The sequence below is a fragment of the Dreissena polymorpha genome, chromosome 13 (genome assembly GCF_020536995.1).
Source record: "Dreissena polymorpha isolate Duluth1 chromosome 13, UMN_Dpol_1.0, whole genome shotgun sequence".
Classification (NCBI taxonomy): domain Eukaryota; kingdom Metazoa; phylum Mollusca; class Bivalvia; order Myida; family Dreissenidae; genus Dreissena; species Dreissena polymorpha.
Window position 1 is genome coordinate 10,597,986 of NC_068367.1, and position 17,074 is coordinate 10,615,059.

At 33.4% G+C, this 17,074-nt stretch overlaps 2 protein-coding genes across 3 annotated transcripts in view; one reads left to right on the forward strand and one right to left on the reverse strand.

The window, feature by feature from the left end:
• The window catches only part of LOC127855540 (UPF0415 protein C7orf25 homolog), a 59,743-nt gene that overhangs the window by 22,304 nt on the left and 20,365 nt on the right, over window positions 1-17,074 (forward strand). The gene's annotated exons all lie outside the window — the stretch shown is intronic.
• On the reverse strand, window positions 14,454-16,421 carry LOC127855544 (uncharacterized). Its single transcript, XM_052391271.1, has one exon. The coding sequence runs from the start codon at window positions 16,026-16,028 to the stop codon at window positions 14,772-14,774; it is 1,257 nt and encodes a 418-aa protein (XP_052247231.1). The 5' UTR covers window positions 16,029-16,421; the 3' UTR covers window positions 14,454-14,771.

The window sequence follows — 17,074 nt, forward strand, 5'->3', positions numbered from 1 at the left end:
TATCCTCTCAATTTGATTTTTATGTATTTTAGGATACAGAAAAATCTTTAAGAATGTAAGTATGGAAGTAAACGAAAACATATTAATACATACGATGTAGAAAATCAAACATGAAAACATAAGTGACTAAAACATATATATGATGAAAATCTGCATATTATTAATGAAATTTTTATCGAATGTTTCTGCTGAAATAATAAAACGTCGGAATATTTAAATAGTCAATGTCAATCACAATGACGTGGAATGCGTCGCTGATTTGGGAAATCCGATACGAATAGTGTCCATTTTTGACATCTTTGCTGGAGGCGATGTGGCGTCTAGGTAAAGAGATGAGACGTCCGGTATGTGACATCTGGTTGTAGATGGTAACATGCAGTCGATTGAAGACGTCGGCTTCCGAATGAAGACGATTATGGTCGGTCGGAGAAGCTGTTGGTCCTCGGCTGTTGCACGATTTAGAATACTTCAAACGTTTATTATAAAGAGTTCTGCAGAATGACTGCGCTCATGACTGCAGTATTATACTAATTGTTTATGTACACGTAATTAAGGTAACACACATATATATATATATATATATATAAGTTCATAGACGATAAAATGTTCACCTAATATATGTACAACGTACGCACGATTTTCATCATCAAGTCCTTTCATATCATCGTATCTTTAAAAATCATTTTCGACGACGCGTGAAATGTCCATTTACAGTCCACTCGTTGTATGGTACTGATGCTGGTTCACAATTTGGATCAATGTCGACAATGTTGATCCTAATTGAAGTCGTCTGTTACGTCATCTGATTCTCGACGGATACATCGTCGTTGAAGATATCGGCATGTCGATGACATATTCTTCTTCTTTGTCGGGGTGTTAAGATCTGATCACGATCTCAAATGCGTTATGAACGCATGTTGCTGCAGGCAAACCACGCCAACGATGTCAGGAGCGCTGCTTTTCTCCTGAACGTGTATCGCATTGGCAAATCTTATAGGGTCAATTACATGAAATGATAAACGGGCCTTTTATTTACATATTAATGGAATTTGCTATATAAGCCCTCAGATTACTATTCACACCTATGATAAGATATACCCAAATAAAATTAATGTGCTAAAGGAACGCGATTCTCATGACGCAAATTTATGATGTTTTATTTAAACTATACGCGTTTGTCTATTCAATGAAATGCATTGTGCTTTCTTATGTTTTATTTACTTGAGAACAAAAATTTACAAACAAAATCCCTTGTCTTAATGTAGGTATTCTTATAAAGAAACGAAAAAGAATAAACTACATATTCGATCAGTATCAATTTGTAATGAATCATAGCAATATAGTTGTATCTTTTACATTATACTAATAAAAGGTACACTGCTTTGCTTTTAAGGATATTTACAAACTGTATTAAAATGTTATTTATGCCTAAAATGTTGTTTACCTGAGCGCTGTAGGGCATAAGCTAGCGTTGGTTAATGTCGTTGTCAAGTGCGTTGTCATAAACTTGTCACGTAATCGAACGTACTTAGTGAGTCCGCCTATTTTGAGGGTTATTTATACCAATTTCGTTACGTACTCGTCTTATTCGTGACCCACGCCTGTCATCAAGTAATGGGCGTCAAACGTGTGTATCTTGGCGTTCATAGACAGATGACAGACCATCCCTACGTTTGTACGCCTTCTGTATTCGCGGGTCTATAGTGTTTAACGTCACAAGTATTGTGTCCAGTGTTGCGTCACTTGTTGTCCTTCGAAATCTTCTGGCGTTGGTCTTCTTTTAGCGATAGAACCAGGTATTCACTTTGAGAGTAAACGCCGTGATGTTCCATTCTAATTATGTTGTTTGTTTCTTCTATTCGTTGTGGAAGGCGTTGTCTCGCGAAGTCGCTCTCCTTCGGCGTTGTCTTCAAATCTCGATATTTTTATCTGCGTCGTGGTGATACAAGTATCAGTTGTTCAAAATCATGGCAAACATTTATAAATATCCCCTTAGTTATTGTTAAATATCGTCATGACAACTTACTGTGATATCTTATTCAAAAAATAAATTCTTTACAACGAAAAAATATTAGTCAATTCCTCAAAACATACTTCGGATAAGTACATGACAGTTTGACATCTGACAAGCCATTTACTTAATATGACTTGTGTACCGCCTTAGGCATAATCATTTTACGCACGTGCAGCCAGTAAATTTTTGACAGGCGCGCGCCACTTTATTGACTTAGAGTAATGGGTAATGATAGACGTACCTGTTCATATCATGGTTTCATAAACCTCATCTTTATCACTATAGTTTTGCCGTTGGGCATAGATTTATTGACATGTTTGACCTGTGCACTTGTAAAAATGCGCAAATATGACAAGGCAGACTTTTATATATATGCATTCATAATATAAGAACACGTATCGGTATACTTCAAAATTCAGGTCTTTGCTCCTAATCGAACTACTCAAATAATTCTTATGCGACATCGCATCTTCTGTCCATAGCGTAATTTGCTTCGATGGCACAGGGATAAATTCTCTTACTCATGACGCTAAGGTTATCAAAACCTCGGGCTCGGTATGTCCGAACGCTGATCAGTCAGCCGTGCTCATAAAATATAATTGTAACCCTTAAACAATTATATTAGAAATTTAATGCGTACATATCGTTATATTTTCACTGCGCTATACGCGTCAGATCGCATTAAATTCTTACTTAAAATTACTCAAGACCTTCAATATTACCGATATCCTACATATATTTGCATCAACACAATGACGTATATACATATTTACATAATAATTTTTTTTGTGTGTCTGCCCTATTCATATTCGCAATCAACATTATTTTTCTTATTTCCTATTTTCTTTCTTTTACAATTCGGAAAACTATTTTTAAATTTTCCAATAATTTTATTTATTCGTCCTCTTTAATTTTCTTTATCATTCTAATAAACAAAACCCGCCTTATTTTCTTTATTAAAATAATAAACAAAACTGTCTTAAATAATCTAAATTCCTAAATTCTTAATTCTGCCAATGTAAAATACTAGGTAAATTCTTTGAATATTTTTTATATTTGTTCCTTCTTCGAGTTTTTCTATTATATTAATAAATAAAATCATCCACAAATTTTCTTAATTAAAATAATAAACAAAACTGTTTTGAATACTCTTATTTTTCTCGTACATTTTAATTTAATGAAAATTTACAAACATTCTAACAATTTAAAATGTATTGGTATGCAAAAAACCATAAGTCCGTACATAATCCTATATTCTAACAATACCAAAAATATATAAAAATTCTTTAAATACTCGCTGTGTGTACGCCTTTAATTTAATGATTTCCATAACTCATAAAAATAATGTAAAACTCAAATATCTCTTTTTATTCTCAATTCGCCGCTATTTATAAAAATGTACCGATAACTGCAAAATTGGCATGATTTTGATATTTGCAAAATTTGTTCGTACATAATTGATTATCATCATTATTATTTTTAACATCTGACTACGTAAAATTCTTTAAAACAATTTTTAAACATTTCGTTGTCATGACGCCTTTTACTTTCATTTTCTACTTTATAAATTTTGAAATTCCCTCTCCAAGTTTGCCATAATTTTTTTTTAAACAACTGACCTGAATTCATGTCGCGTTGTGGTTGTGATGTTTTCATTTTTTCGGCACGTGATCGCACTTGTGATCGTACTTCGGTCGTATCCTGGTCACGGCTCCATAAAATGTACTGTGTCACGTAATTATGTATCGTTCGTGGAAAAGACACAGTAACCAACAAAGTTCATTTCTGATTTCTTTGCGTTTTATTTCTGCTTATTAACACAACACAACGTTTCCAAAATGTTTGTCAAATACAAGATACATGCGAAGCCCGCAATGGGCCCATCCCGCGAAAGCCAGTAATAATGCGACTTGTATGTTCGGCGGTTTAAGTAAGACTGTTCTTCATACAACGCAGATGCCAATTTATACAATAATGGACAAATAAATTGGGTGACGGCTGTCTGGATGATTGACTTTAACATGAGTTGAATTACCTGATACGGGATGGCTTTATGTGTGACTTACATATCTTGTGCATATATATGCCAATAATTAAGCGAGACCACGTTTTTTTAACTGCATATATGAAAGTTCACCTGTCATTTAACATGAAAATATACACAAATTAACAGTGCTGCATGTTCTTACCATAGACATAACTAATTAGTGAACCCAGCCATGGGCAATAACTTGGTGCATTTTTTTCGTCTAATTTGACGACGACATATGATGCCCATTTATGCATTTCTTCATGAAGACAGATATTATGTATTCAGTTACACCGAACAAGGAATATACATGAAATACACCAATTATGCGACATGAAATACATCAATTATGCGACAATATTTTTAATAAAACAATCAACTATGGATTGAGCACCCTTTCAATATTTCAATGTTCAAGTTATTGTCTTTGTTCGATCTTATAAGCGATTATCAATTCGTCTCTGGGGATAAAATATATCATAAGTCCATATTTATTTATTCTCACAAGTTAGCTTTCGAAGTCATGTTGCCATGGCATAGTGGATATGGTGTTAATCAAGCAACCAGGAGGTCACGGTTTGGATCCCCTCTCTGTTAGCGTTTTGTGGATCACACTCAAAGACACACAAGTACTGGTTATAGGTCCCAGGAAACAGACTCAAAACGCTTCAATAAGCCTTAGGCTTTCGATGTAATTGAGCTAAAATAAATAGGTTAAATCTAGCTTGCAAAATAATTTGCAAGCTGTTGTTTCTGCACCTGGATACTAATTCTTTCAACACATGCATTAGTTTACTATCAGTCTGCATGTTTATACCCTAAGATGTTTGATGTTCATGTAACAATGTGGTAGTAGCTGTGGAAAGACCGCTGCAGCAAATGAGATTTAGGTGCATCAGTTGCACATGCAGAAATGATGAAGCTCACCTGCTGATATATACGCTGGTATGTAATGTATTTTAGTGTTAAGTGGGACTAAATTGTTGCTCCAAAAATACTTTATTGTGACTATTAGCTCATTATTAAATGAAGCATGGTATTAAACTGATAACACATGTCTTGCAATGGATCTGTCTTTTTCATGAAAATCCATGTTACAATTCACTATTCACATTTATACAATTAGTAAAAAATACCTGTTTAGCAAGCACTTCCAATAAGTTGCTCATATCTCTAATATTTGAATGATATTACTATCTTATTTTGAGCATACATCAAGAACAAAATGCATTATATTGGATTAATAAACTTCATGCCAGCTGTGATTTTATCTTCAGTTTAAAGCTCTCATTATACAAAACATTAACGGAAACAAAAAAACAACATCAGTGCTTAATTGCATTCAGTATTTGCTAGCATCGTCAGTTTAATGAGTTTATAAGACTGTGTCTGTACCAATCTGTTGTCAGTAAAAGTACATATTTTTATTTTATGCTCTCTGGTGGTTTATAGAGAAATATCAGTGAATTAAAACTGATCATTTCACTTTTCAAACAGTGAAAATTAACAGTGAAAATTATCAATAATTTTCACTGTTAACTGTGAATGACGTCATTTTTTTAAACGAAATGACGTCATTATCCCAGCGAAATACTTTCGTTAAATCCTTAAACAATGTATATAAACGGTGAAAAAAGCATAAAATAAAATAGAAATTTGTTGGATTTGGTTGAATATCAATTGTAATTCACTCGTGATCATAGAAAAAATATATTTTATATGATCACTTGTGAATTAAAATCGATAATCCACCGAATCCAACAAATATCCTCTATGTCATTGGCCAAAATGAGATCTGCTGATTTTACAAAATATATTATTTTCCTTTACCTTATTTTTTTAAATGATAGATCATAATTATGCCAAATAAATAACTTTTACTGTCTTTCAATTCTGAAAAGACTTGGTTAAATCAGTTCACATTTACTCTTCTTGTTTGCATCAGTAACATTGAGTTTGGTTTGAATTATCTACATGGAGCTCATATTAAATGATAATCTAAACACAGGTTTTCACTCATTCACTCTTCTTAAATATATGTGTGACAACAGTTCTCAATGTTGTATAATTTGTATTATTAAAAAAAAAAGTTTTTAAAGTTAATGTGACAATTGCACAGTTTTGTCTTTAATATGCAAACAATACTCTTTTTTTGTGTGTGGTAAAAATCTGAAAAAAACATTTTCTATTGCATGCAGCATTTGAGTGCACCTGGGGCAGAACCAGGTACATATAACCTATTGAACAAACCTTTAGCTACAATGACCTAACATTTCATCGGTTGGAATGGTTTGAAAGTGTTTAAGACAGCATTGTCCTAGAATTGCCTAGTAGCTTCCAGTAAGATAATAAGTGCCAAGCTGCATTTTAATGATTTGCCTTCTCCAAACACAACAGTCTGATATAAAGGGCCAGTCACATTAGAAAGCTTTTTGTGCTTCTCACCTAGGCAACCTGGCTTCAATCACATTTACCGGCAGTAAGATGTTTAGTTGGTGGTCACCATACTGTACAGGTGGACTTTCTTCCTAAAGTTCTCTGGTTTCCCCACACAGCACAAGACATTGGCAATAATAAAGTACATTTCAATAAAAAAATTAATTTAGACTTTAATTAGACTTTAATTGCTGTATTCATTTTGTTAAATGTGCAAAAATAAAAAAAAGGTTTTGTGGTGTATCATTTTGATCTTTATTTAGGTTTACAGTTAATGTGATATTTCATGTTTGGGCAAGTGGCTTTATGTTCAGGGCAAGTAGATTTTCTAAGTACTTGCCCGGTAGGGCAAGTTGGTTTTTAGGTTAATGTTGAGCCCTGCGCATGCATGTGTATCTCATGGAGCTGCACATTTTGAGTGATGAAAGGTCAAGGTCATCCTTCAAGGTCAAAGGTCAAATATATGGCTTCAAAGCGGCGCAGAAGGGGGCATTGTGCTTCTGATAAACACATCTCTTGTTTGCTGATGCATCTGAATCACTCACCTTTGAAGAAAGAAAACAAAAGACAAATGTACAGATCAAACAAGGATTCAAGTCTTACAGTCTTAAAAATAGGGAAAATAGGGATTGCCAGTGATTCCATCTTTATTGGAAAATGTCAGTAAGACTTGATGAAGAAAAAATAAATGCCCCCAAGAGTCCAATTGAAGGGCATAGGCCACACACAATGCTATGGAATGCATCCATCAGAATCAGTCATACAAATCATATGGTGAGTGTCTCAAAACTAATTGATAAAGGATTTATTTTATCCACTTTAAGATCTAAAGTACGCAAGTGTATGTGTTTGGGATGTCTAACATCAATAGGGCCTGCTACAAAGCTTATCTATATATATTGATATTTCGTTAGTGCAAGATATGTACTCTAGTTGTTAAAGATTGCTGCATTAAAAAGCAAATGTAATCAAAGCCCTGAAGGCATTGTAGGTGTTCGCTGTTGTATAAGTTTAGACGCAACTCAGTTTTAAAAATTATGTTATAGCTTTTTATATTGCAAGTTTTAAATGAACACAACCCATTCAAATTTGTAAAGAGTGTGTCTTAAAGCACAGGTTCAGATATGTTTTTTTTTAAAATCATCAATAAAAAATATAATTTAAGCTTCATTTTGGGAAAACAGGGCTTCATGCATATGCAGTAATTGTCATCCCAGTACCAGAGACTCTTTAAACGAAAAACATTATTAAATCAGAAATGCCGTCCTTGATTAGCTTGTGCGCATTGACAGCATTTTTCTCTATATAAAGTTGGTACCGTAAAACGGCACCATTCCCAATGAGACAATGTTTCCCAATGTCAAAAAAATAAATTCCCAATTCACAAAAAAATCCCAATTTGCAAAAGAAAAATGTTGACAAGTTGCATACACACATGTTGTGTCCGAATGTTCTCAGTACTGTCTAAAGTATACTGATTAAATAATGAATCATCTAAAAACCGTAACGATTAAGATACAGCATGATTTGTTTGATTTGAAAATAATTTTGAGAAAATGTCTCTTCAAAATCATTTGCGATATAATTTAGTTAATATGAACAACACAAGTTTTAACAAAAAATAAAATATTTTAAATGTCTCTATACGCTACTTAGTTTTTATACCAAAATCGATACACCCACGCTTTCGATGCAGTTACGTGACATTTTACATAAGCAGCATATTTTTTGCGCGCTTTTTATTGGAACAAAGTATGAACTGTACACACGAAATATACATGACTTGTGCACTTTGATTTGAAGCTAGAATTTGATAACATGGCGTTAACATTAAAATTAAAAAGTGTGTTTCGGATCACAGGTGGTTAGCCTGTGGCTATGATATTAATTAGTAAAAACATCATTTTGAATGATAAATAACCATATTATAACGAAAAATTAAATTTAATGAAAAAAAAAATTCACTATCAAATATATATATAACAAGGTATGCAACTCAATATCACCCCAAAACGGGGTGCATCGCTTTGAACAGCCATATCTTCATCAATTGTGCAGCGATTTTCACGATCTCGGTCTTATTCAACGCAGAAATGAATTTTCTTTCTGGAAATGTATATGTCTTGCAATATTTTTACAAATGCTGGGTCAACTTTTAAGAAATAACACGATACACAACTCGCATGACCCAGTTGACAATGATCATGCAGTCTTTAAGACTGAAATCTTCACGGAGTAAAGGGCATCTTCCTTACAAAGGTCATCTACCTCGATACCATAATTCAATAAAACGTTTTAAAAAACATTATTACCGTTCTTGTCGTTACATTATGCATCAAGACTAACTGTCCAGGGCTGTTTGAAACCTTTGTTTACATACATTTAAACTAACTGACATTTTAAAGACACGAGTGATTTCATTGGTCCAATGCGGAGGTGTGTCTTTACAACTGGAGATTTCATTCATAAAGACTGCATGATCATTGTCAACTGGGTCATGCGAGTTGTGTATCGTGTTATTTCTTATAAGTTGACCCAGCATTTGTAAACATATTGCAAGACGTATACATTTCCAGAAAGGAAATTCATTTCTGAGTTGAATAAGTCCAAGATTGTGAAAATCGCTGCACAATTGATGAAGATATGGCTGTTCAAAGCGAGTCACCCCGTTTTGGGGTGATTTTGAGTTGCATACCTTGTTATATATATATTTGATAGTGAATTATTTTTTCAAAAAAGTTAATTTTTCGTTATAATATGATTATTTATCATTCAAAATGATGTTTTCACTAATTAATATCATAGCAACACGCTAACCACCTGTGTTTCGGATTACAAATTAAAGTATGGTCTAAGAGAATGCAACAAAACATTTACACTTTTAGACAATTAAATAAATAATAATTTGTTAAACTTCTTAACTTGGCAAAATAAATGTTATAAATGACAGTATGAATAATAAATTGCGTATTTCCATGAGGATTACACCAGGGTTGCCATCATCAGGCTCCTAAATAACTGGCCACGATTTTGCAAAGGAGTACACCGTAATGACTTATTAGTTTGGTAGGTACAGCAACACCACAGAACCACTGAAACTATCCATTGATAGTGAAACTGGGTTTTTCACACATAACTGATTCTCATTCGTTCGCATCTTCAGTGCCATGGAGCCATACTCTTATACTATACTACTCGTTCAGTAGTATGTAACCAATTTCTGTGTAAAATGAACACAGCCAAACAAATTGTTACTGATTATCAATCACACATTTATACAATTCTAACTTTAAACTCTTCCAGTGCTGGAACCGAATTTTGAAGGCCTTTGCAAACAGTTTGGATCCAGATGAGACGCCACAGAACGTGGCGTCTCATCAGGATCCAAACTGTTTGCTATTCTGATAGTGTTCTTTGAAAAAAATCAAAGAAAAGGCTAATTTTAGAAATTCAGCAGACGACATTTTTGCAGACAACAAATTACCCAGCATGCAAAGGGTTAATATTGGGGATTATGTATCAAATATTGAGTCCAGTGCATAGTTGTCAGATGTTGTTTATAGCAAAGTTTCATCGACGGTCGAGTGTACTGACGCAAACTTTGTACAGTCAGAGGCAGGTTATCCTATGGAACACAAGGATCAAGAGCCTCGCTTTAGACAGTTGATCCGTCAAGCTCGGCTTCAATTAAAAAATGTTTGGTTTAATAAACTCAAAATAAATATTGATAAAAAACAGGCTTTTTCCGGTAATCATTCACCACTTTGATGGTAATATGCAACTGAATATTTGAATATGTTTTCTAGAAGTTTTCCGGCATAATTAATAAATTTCCCAATTTGTATGAAAACACCGCTAATTTTCTCACTTTGGCCGGTACCGGCACCATTCTCAAAGTAGTGAGGAAAAACGCTGATTGAACAGGCTAATCAGTGTGCACAGGCTTATCTTGTTTGACATGCATTAAGCTTCGTTTTCCCTGAAAGCAGCCATAATTATGTACAGATTTCAATGATAAACACTAGACTGGCCAATGTCGTATTACAAGCTGTTAAACACTATAAGTCATATACACCCACAGCAGTGAACAGGAAGATGTGGTGATTATCTTTCCTAGCAGACGCTTCTAGCATAAATTTGTTGTCTGCATATTTTACTCCAACAGGCAGTGGTTGTCTTTCCATAGCGTAGTTAAGCAGATAAGCACATACCGATTTGCAAAATTTGCCCTGTAACATTAGTGTGAGCTAATGCTCACACTAAAAATGGTTATTAAATTCCATTGTAGCAAAGGTCTATCTCATTACAAGCCAGTTTCTTAAATTAAATAAGGTATTAAAGTTCACATAAATTATTATTTAGATTAGAATATGTAGTTGTTACTTTAAATTGTATGAACAATTCTGCAGTAAAGTCACCTATGATAAGTTATTAGCTACGCTCATACGTTTTCGCTTTATCCAATCATCTAGTCTCATTCAATGTTTTGTGTGGGCGAAAAAACATTTGACAGGCAGATTGGAGCTTTATCCCATTAGGATTCAGTTGTTGTAAACGGATTATTCCATTAATAACACAACTGAGAAATATTTTTAACAGGAAAGTGTCCCATTTATCTTAGATAATAATTATTCCTTGTAGTGCTCTAAATAATCATATTATTTTACCTAAAACATGCTGAATTGTTTCTGTGTTTTGCAATTTTTTAATATCACAATCATGAATAGTAAACAGTTCAGTTCTTCCTTAGCAATACTAAAAAGTGAATGGAATGCATTTCTATGTTTGTCATGTATTCAGCTTAAATAATTTACAATATATGTTCATATAACATGTTATAAACTATACGTAAGATTTTACTTAATTTAATACCATTAAAAACGGCCAATATCTGACTTCGTTGTTACATGATTAGTGCGCCATTTATCTTAGATAAAAATTATTCCTTGTAGTGCTCTAAATAATCATATTATTTTACCTTAACCCTTTGCATGCTGGGTAATTTGTCGTCTGCTAAAATGTCGTCTGCTGAATGTCTAAAATTAGCATTTTCTTCAAAAAAAATTCAAAGAATACTATCAGAATAGCAAACAGTTTGGATCCTGATGAGACGCCACGTTCTGTGGCGTCTCATCTCGATCCAAACTGTTTGCAAAGGCCTTCAAAATTCGGTTCCTGCGCTTAAAGGGTTAAACATATCTGTGTTTTGATATTTTTTATTATCACAATCATGAACAGTAAATAGTTCAGTTTTTCCCTAGCAAATACATTATACTTAAAAGTGAATGGTATATATTTCTATGTTTGTCATTTATTCAGCTTAAATAATGTACAATTTATGTTCATAGAACATGTTATAAACTATAAGAAAGCTTTTACTTAATGTAATGCTATTACAAACAGCCAATTTGCGACTTTCTTGGAACAAGTTTTCCTTGATGCTAATGCTTCAAATTAATTTTACTTGACGTCATTTTCTCACACTTATGATTCTGAAGACGTAGTAGTACGTGACATATTTGTGCTTTGATTTGATATTAGATGAAGAAAACAACAGCTATGTTGGATTTTTTCTGTTTTGTGGAACATCATTTGTATTTTGAACTTGTGGACTAAATGAAAGAATGGCATACCAGGAATCATGTTTGAAATAATAATTGTCTTTTAAAATTGGCCTGCTTGATAACGGTCAAAAATGGCCAACTTGAATAAACACTTAAAAAAACAACAACTGTCTTCAATTTGGATTTTAATATGTGAAGCTTTTAATATGTGAACTTTATGTGAAGCAAGTCTCTTCATTGCTTGTCAGTTAATGTATGGTATAAATGACATTGCAAATATTTATTTATTGAGACATGCATATGATATTGTTTTTATAATTTTGGTATGAATATTGACCGTTATTAGATTAAATGACTTAAGAACCTTAAAGATCAATATCATACTTTGACATTAAAAAACTAAAAAGCGCATATAAATTCATTCAGCATATGCTATATGGAGTCAATAATATCCTTCTAGCTGTTGTTATGTTGTTCTGTTTTCCTTAAGGTTTATCATATTATGCAATAGACCCTCAGTTTAAGTACATACATTTTAAATGCTTCTTCAAATTTTTATAGTTTCTTCTTTAGAAACAAACCCTTAACTACTTCATAAAATCTTTTTGTAATGTGTGATAACAGCCTGTAGACAGTTTGTGTGCAAGTGACACTTTAAGTCTTTTGCGCAAAATGATCAACAGTGTTTTATCACCATGGAAACAATTATTGAATTTGTCACAAGCTTTCAGCATGTATTTACTATGTTCAAACGTGTGAAAAGTTCAATATGACCCTCTAGCTTGCATCTGGGTGTCTGCCAAATGTGTTAATTAAGTCTCTGTTGACTTATTTTTAATGTTCTATTGTGAGGGAAAGTTTCACAGTTTTGGGTACATAAACATAAATTTAGTTTTTCCTATGAATTTTGAAAGTTTCATTTGTATAATCACGCATATATCTGCATAAAATCTGCATTAGCTTGTCGATTAGACTATATTAATTTCACAAATAATCATACTGATATTGGAAGCCTTACTGTAACAAAAAGCCTTTGGTAAGTGATCCATTGTCCCTACCTTACAATACAATAAACAAATTTTATAGAACACAAAATAAAATAGTTATATGAAATGAATTTTAAATGAACCAAAACTGTGAAATGTATGGTTAACCCTTTCAGTGCGGGAATCGGATTTTAAAGGCCTTTGCAAACAGTTTGGATCCAGATGAGACGCCACAGAACGTGGCGTCTCATCAGGATCCAAACTGTTTGCTATTGTGATAGTATTCTTTGAAAAAAATCCAAGAAAATGCTAATTTTAGAAATTCTGCAGACGACATTTTAGCAGAAGACAAATTACCCAGCATGCAAAGGGTTAATATATTAGTCATCCAACCTGTATACCATCTTAACTGCCTTGGTGAAATTTGGTGCGGGAAATCCATAATTATTTGTCACCTTATGAAAAACATTTTAATATATGTATAGCAATTAATTTTTAGCTGTACTATTTTAAATACATATGATTTTGTTATAAATTTACATGAAACATATCTGCAGAATTTTTGTAGACAATAAATGAGTATTCATGTATCCACCACAATATTGCTTACGTTTTGTCTGTTAGTGCCAAACACACATGCTTACATCTGTGGTTTATGTTACAAAGTAATGCTGATATTAGACTAGTGACAAATCCATCAGTTGTGACAGTTGGAGGCTTTGATAGTACTGGATCAGGTATAGTTCATATAATATTGATCAAAGTGCCATGGCTGGCTGAGGGTCATCAAAAGTAGGCTTAATCAAGGGAATACAAACAGCTCATTAGCAGATTATAATATTGTATCAAGTAGATAATATTTAGCCTGTTTGGGAACACATGTAGGAAAGATCATTGATTATTCTCATTACTAACGACTATATATGAGATCAGTATAATATGCAACGTACTTAAGATGCCAAATGACATGGAAATATGATGTTTAGCAACAATGATAGCCTTCCTCATTGGCTTTACTTAATACAATGTAACTTAGTAAAAAAAGTTATGGAACAGAAATGTTACAAAATGTTAAATTTCTTCATATTTACACTTTGACGTTGTTTTATGTTTTTGTGTTTTATTCAGTATTTAAGATTTTCAGATGCTTTTATTCAGTATTTAAGATTTCCTGATGCTTTTAAGAGAGTGATGTCTTGATGTCTTTATGAATGTTTACATTTGAACAAAAAAATAATGTGTTTTCTTTCGCCTACTAAAGTTTCACTTGTGAAATACTGAATATATGAACGTTTTGATTTTTATCAGATGACAATTATCATTTGTGATAAATTTTACATCACAAAATTCATTTTTTAATCTTTATTATTAAATTTAAAACACTCATTTTAAATAGGTAAAATGTATCAATAAAACTGGTGCAAATCAAAATGTATCAGTGCCTGAAATTAAATAAATAATTAAGCACACTTCTTGATGATATTATTATTTGTTTACTCATACAATGTTTTGCATGCCCACTTTTACCATTAAATAAAATCCCTATTTGTATTATTTAGAAAGGAGACATACAAAAACCATAATATAAAACAAAAATCTTTGAACTACGTTTAACTGTATGTTCGTCGTTAAACTGTATGTTCGTTGTTAAACTGTATGTTCGTCGTTAAACTGTATGTTCGTCGTTAAACTGTATGTTCGTCGTTAAACTGTATGTTCGTTGTTAAACTGTATGTTCGTCGTTAAACTGTATGTTCGTCGAATGAGTCGCTCTCTGGAAGAGCAATCATTCTTTCTTTGCTTGTCACATCTATTTGCTTCGATGCAACATCCCTTCGATGTGTTCCGCCAGTCGCCCCGTATTTACTGAGATCTGTATCATCAAAGTCAATGTCAGTAATAAGTAGGCGCTTCTCCAACTGCGGTTTTGGAGCTTGATTATTGGGCCCGGTGTTCAATTTTGTTGACGACTCTTTCAAAGCAGCGTCTGTTCCCTCATCCAGAAACGTTGATGTATTCGGCACTGAGTGAGGTTTGTGCATTATTGTCTGTACATCCAGTGTCTCTTGCGGATGGTCATTGGCTTGCATTGGACTTAATTTCGGGATAGTCCACGATCCTTTTTGTGGTGAGTCCTGTTCTTCTTTCGTTCTTGAATCTTTTGAGTCTTGTCTGTGAAACGCTGATCGCCGCGGTTCCTTCGCTAGCGGCGAACATGGCTGATTGAAAAAACACACGTTGCCATCTGCTTGGATTGAGTACGCCCGAAATTGGCGCGAATGTTGATGTGGCTGGAAACACTGTGCTCGTCCGCAATAAGTCTTTTGAGGATTGTGAGAAATGCTGTTAGAATGAATATGGCCCCTGCATAGGCCATTATGAACACATACTTTTTCGCCGACTGTCGGCCGCGTAGGTCGTTTGTTGTCATGCAAATAGACATCGTAGAAAGCTTCATCGTCAAATTCTGACACAAATTCGTCATCGTTTCCGTGAGTGACTGTCTCACTGAATTCGTATTGATCGTCGTGGTATGTCGACGAAATTGTGTCATATTTTTGCAATCGCTTTGATTTTTTCCCTCTGTATTTTAACCGAGTTTGACAACGTGAAAGCAACACTATTAGAACAATCACTGACAAAGCAAGAACAGCTCCGATACTACTACCGATAGAAACCGGCAGTTGCCAATTCGTTGTTGAAGCGTCCGTGCATGTGCGATATGGTGAATGCGTGTAGTTCCTGTACACAACAAGACATATTTTGTAATAGGTATCTGCAACTAAATTTCCAATTTCGTATTCGTTTTCGGTCGGATACAGTTTTGGTCCGTATTGCACGTACGTGCTGGAGATCTTCTGATAATGTACCCTAAAACCCTGCACAAATGGCACATGGGCGGACCTTATATTCCAGCCAACTTGTATCGACGACGCTGTCGATGACGATACGTCAAACGTATCCAGCATGTTGTCTTCAAACTGTGTTGTAGTATCCATGTTTTTATGTAACAATTTACCGCCGTGTACACAAATGTTATCGGTATTTAAAAAAACGTGATTTCTTTTTATTTAACTTGCAACTGTCTACCGAGAATTCTTTTGAACATCTCATTTATTAAACTCTATAAAGTTATGTTACTTTCAGAAATAATACTATACAAAGTTTTATAATGGCATATCTTGTCAATTAAATCTTAGATCCACTGTCACTTCTAGGAATTCAATTTAAGATAATAATACGTCATCTGTATACACCAAAGTTTTTTTATTATACATAATCCGTTGTAGATCTTTCCTGAGCTCACGTTTGACCGTTTTTTGTATTTCTTTGTTTTCTAACTTGGTTCAATTGCTCGTTGTTCTAAACACAGCGAGGTTTCTGAAAAAGGAAACACACACCTTTTATCACATTATTGTGAAAATCATACTAACCGATAATAACACGTTAGTGCTTTATACTGCGCATTATCAACCACAATCGGATCGTATGAGGAAAAAGGTAGATAGATAGATAGACTTTTATTTTCCTCCATTCATGAAGAGCATAACATATAATACAAGCAAGGAAGTACAATCGAGTATATACACACACATGAGATCATAAATGAAACAACTCAATACATTCAATTAGATTATTTACAAAGATAAGTATAACATAGCTATGTAGATGATAAATAATTGTTAATTCCTAAGGAAAATAATCACGTTGAAATAATAATTAAAATGTGTAATCCCTACAATTAAAAAAAGGTTTCCGTCATACAAGAAGAAAACAAGTTTTCTTTTAATGTAAATTATTAAAATATTGTGTCGTGCATGGTTGCGAATAAAATTGCATTTCTTTCATGTGAAAAGTAATACGCTTCATAAGATTGTTTTGGTATGACTGGTGACCGAGTAAACTAAAATGAGTGGTAATGAAGGTTTCAAAGCTTTAGATTCAAAGTGTTTGAATTATCACCAAGTTCATTCACGATGCTCATGTCTATAAACAGACACACAGTTTATGTGAATAATACAATCACCGCGACATGCATGTACAC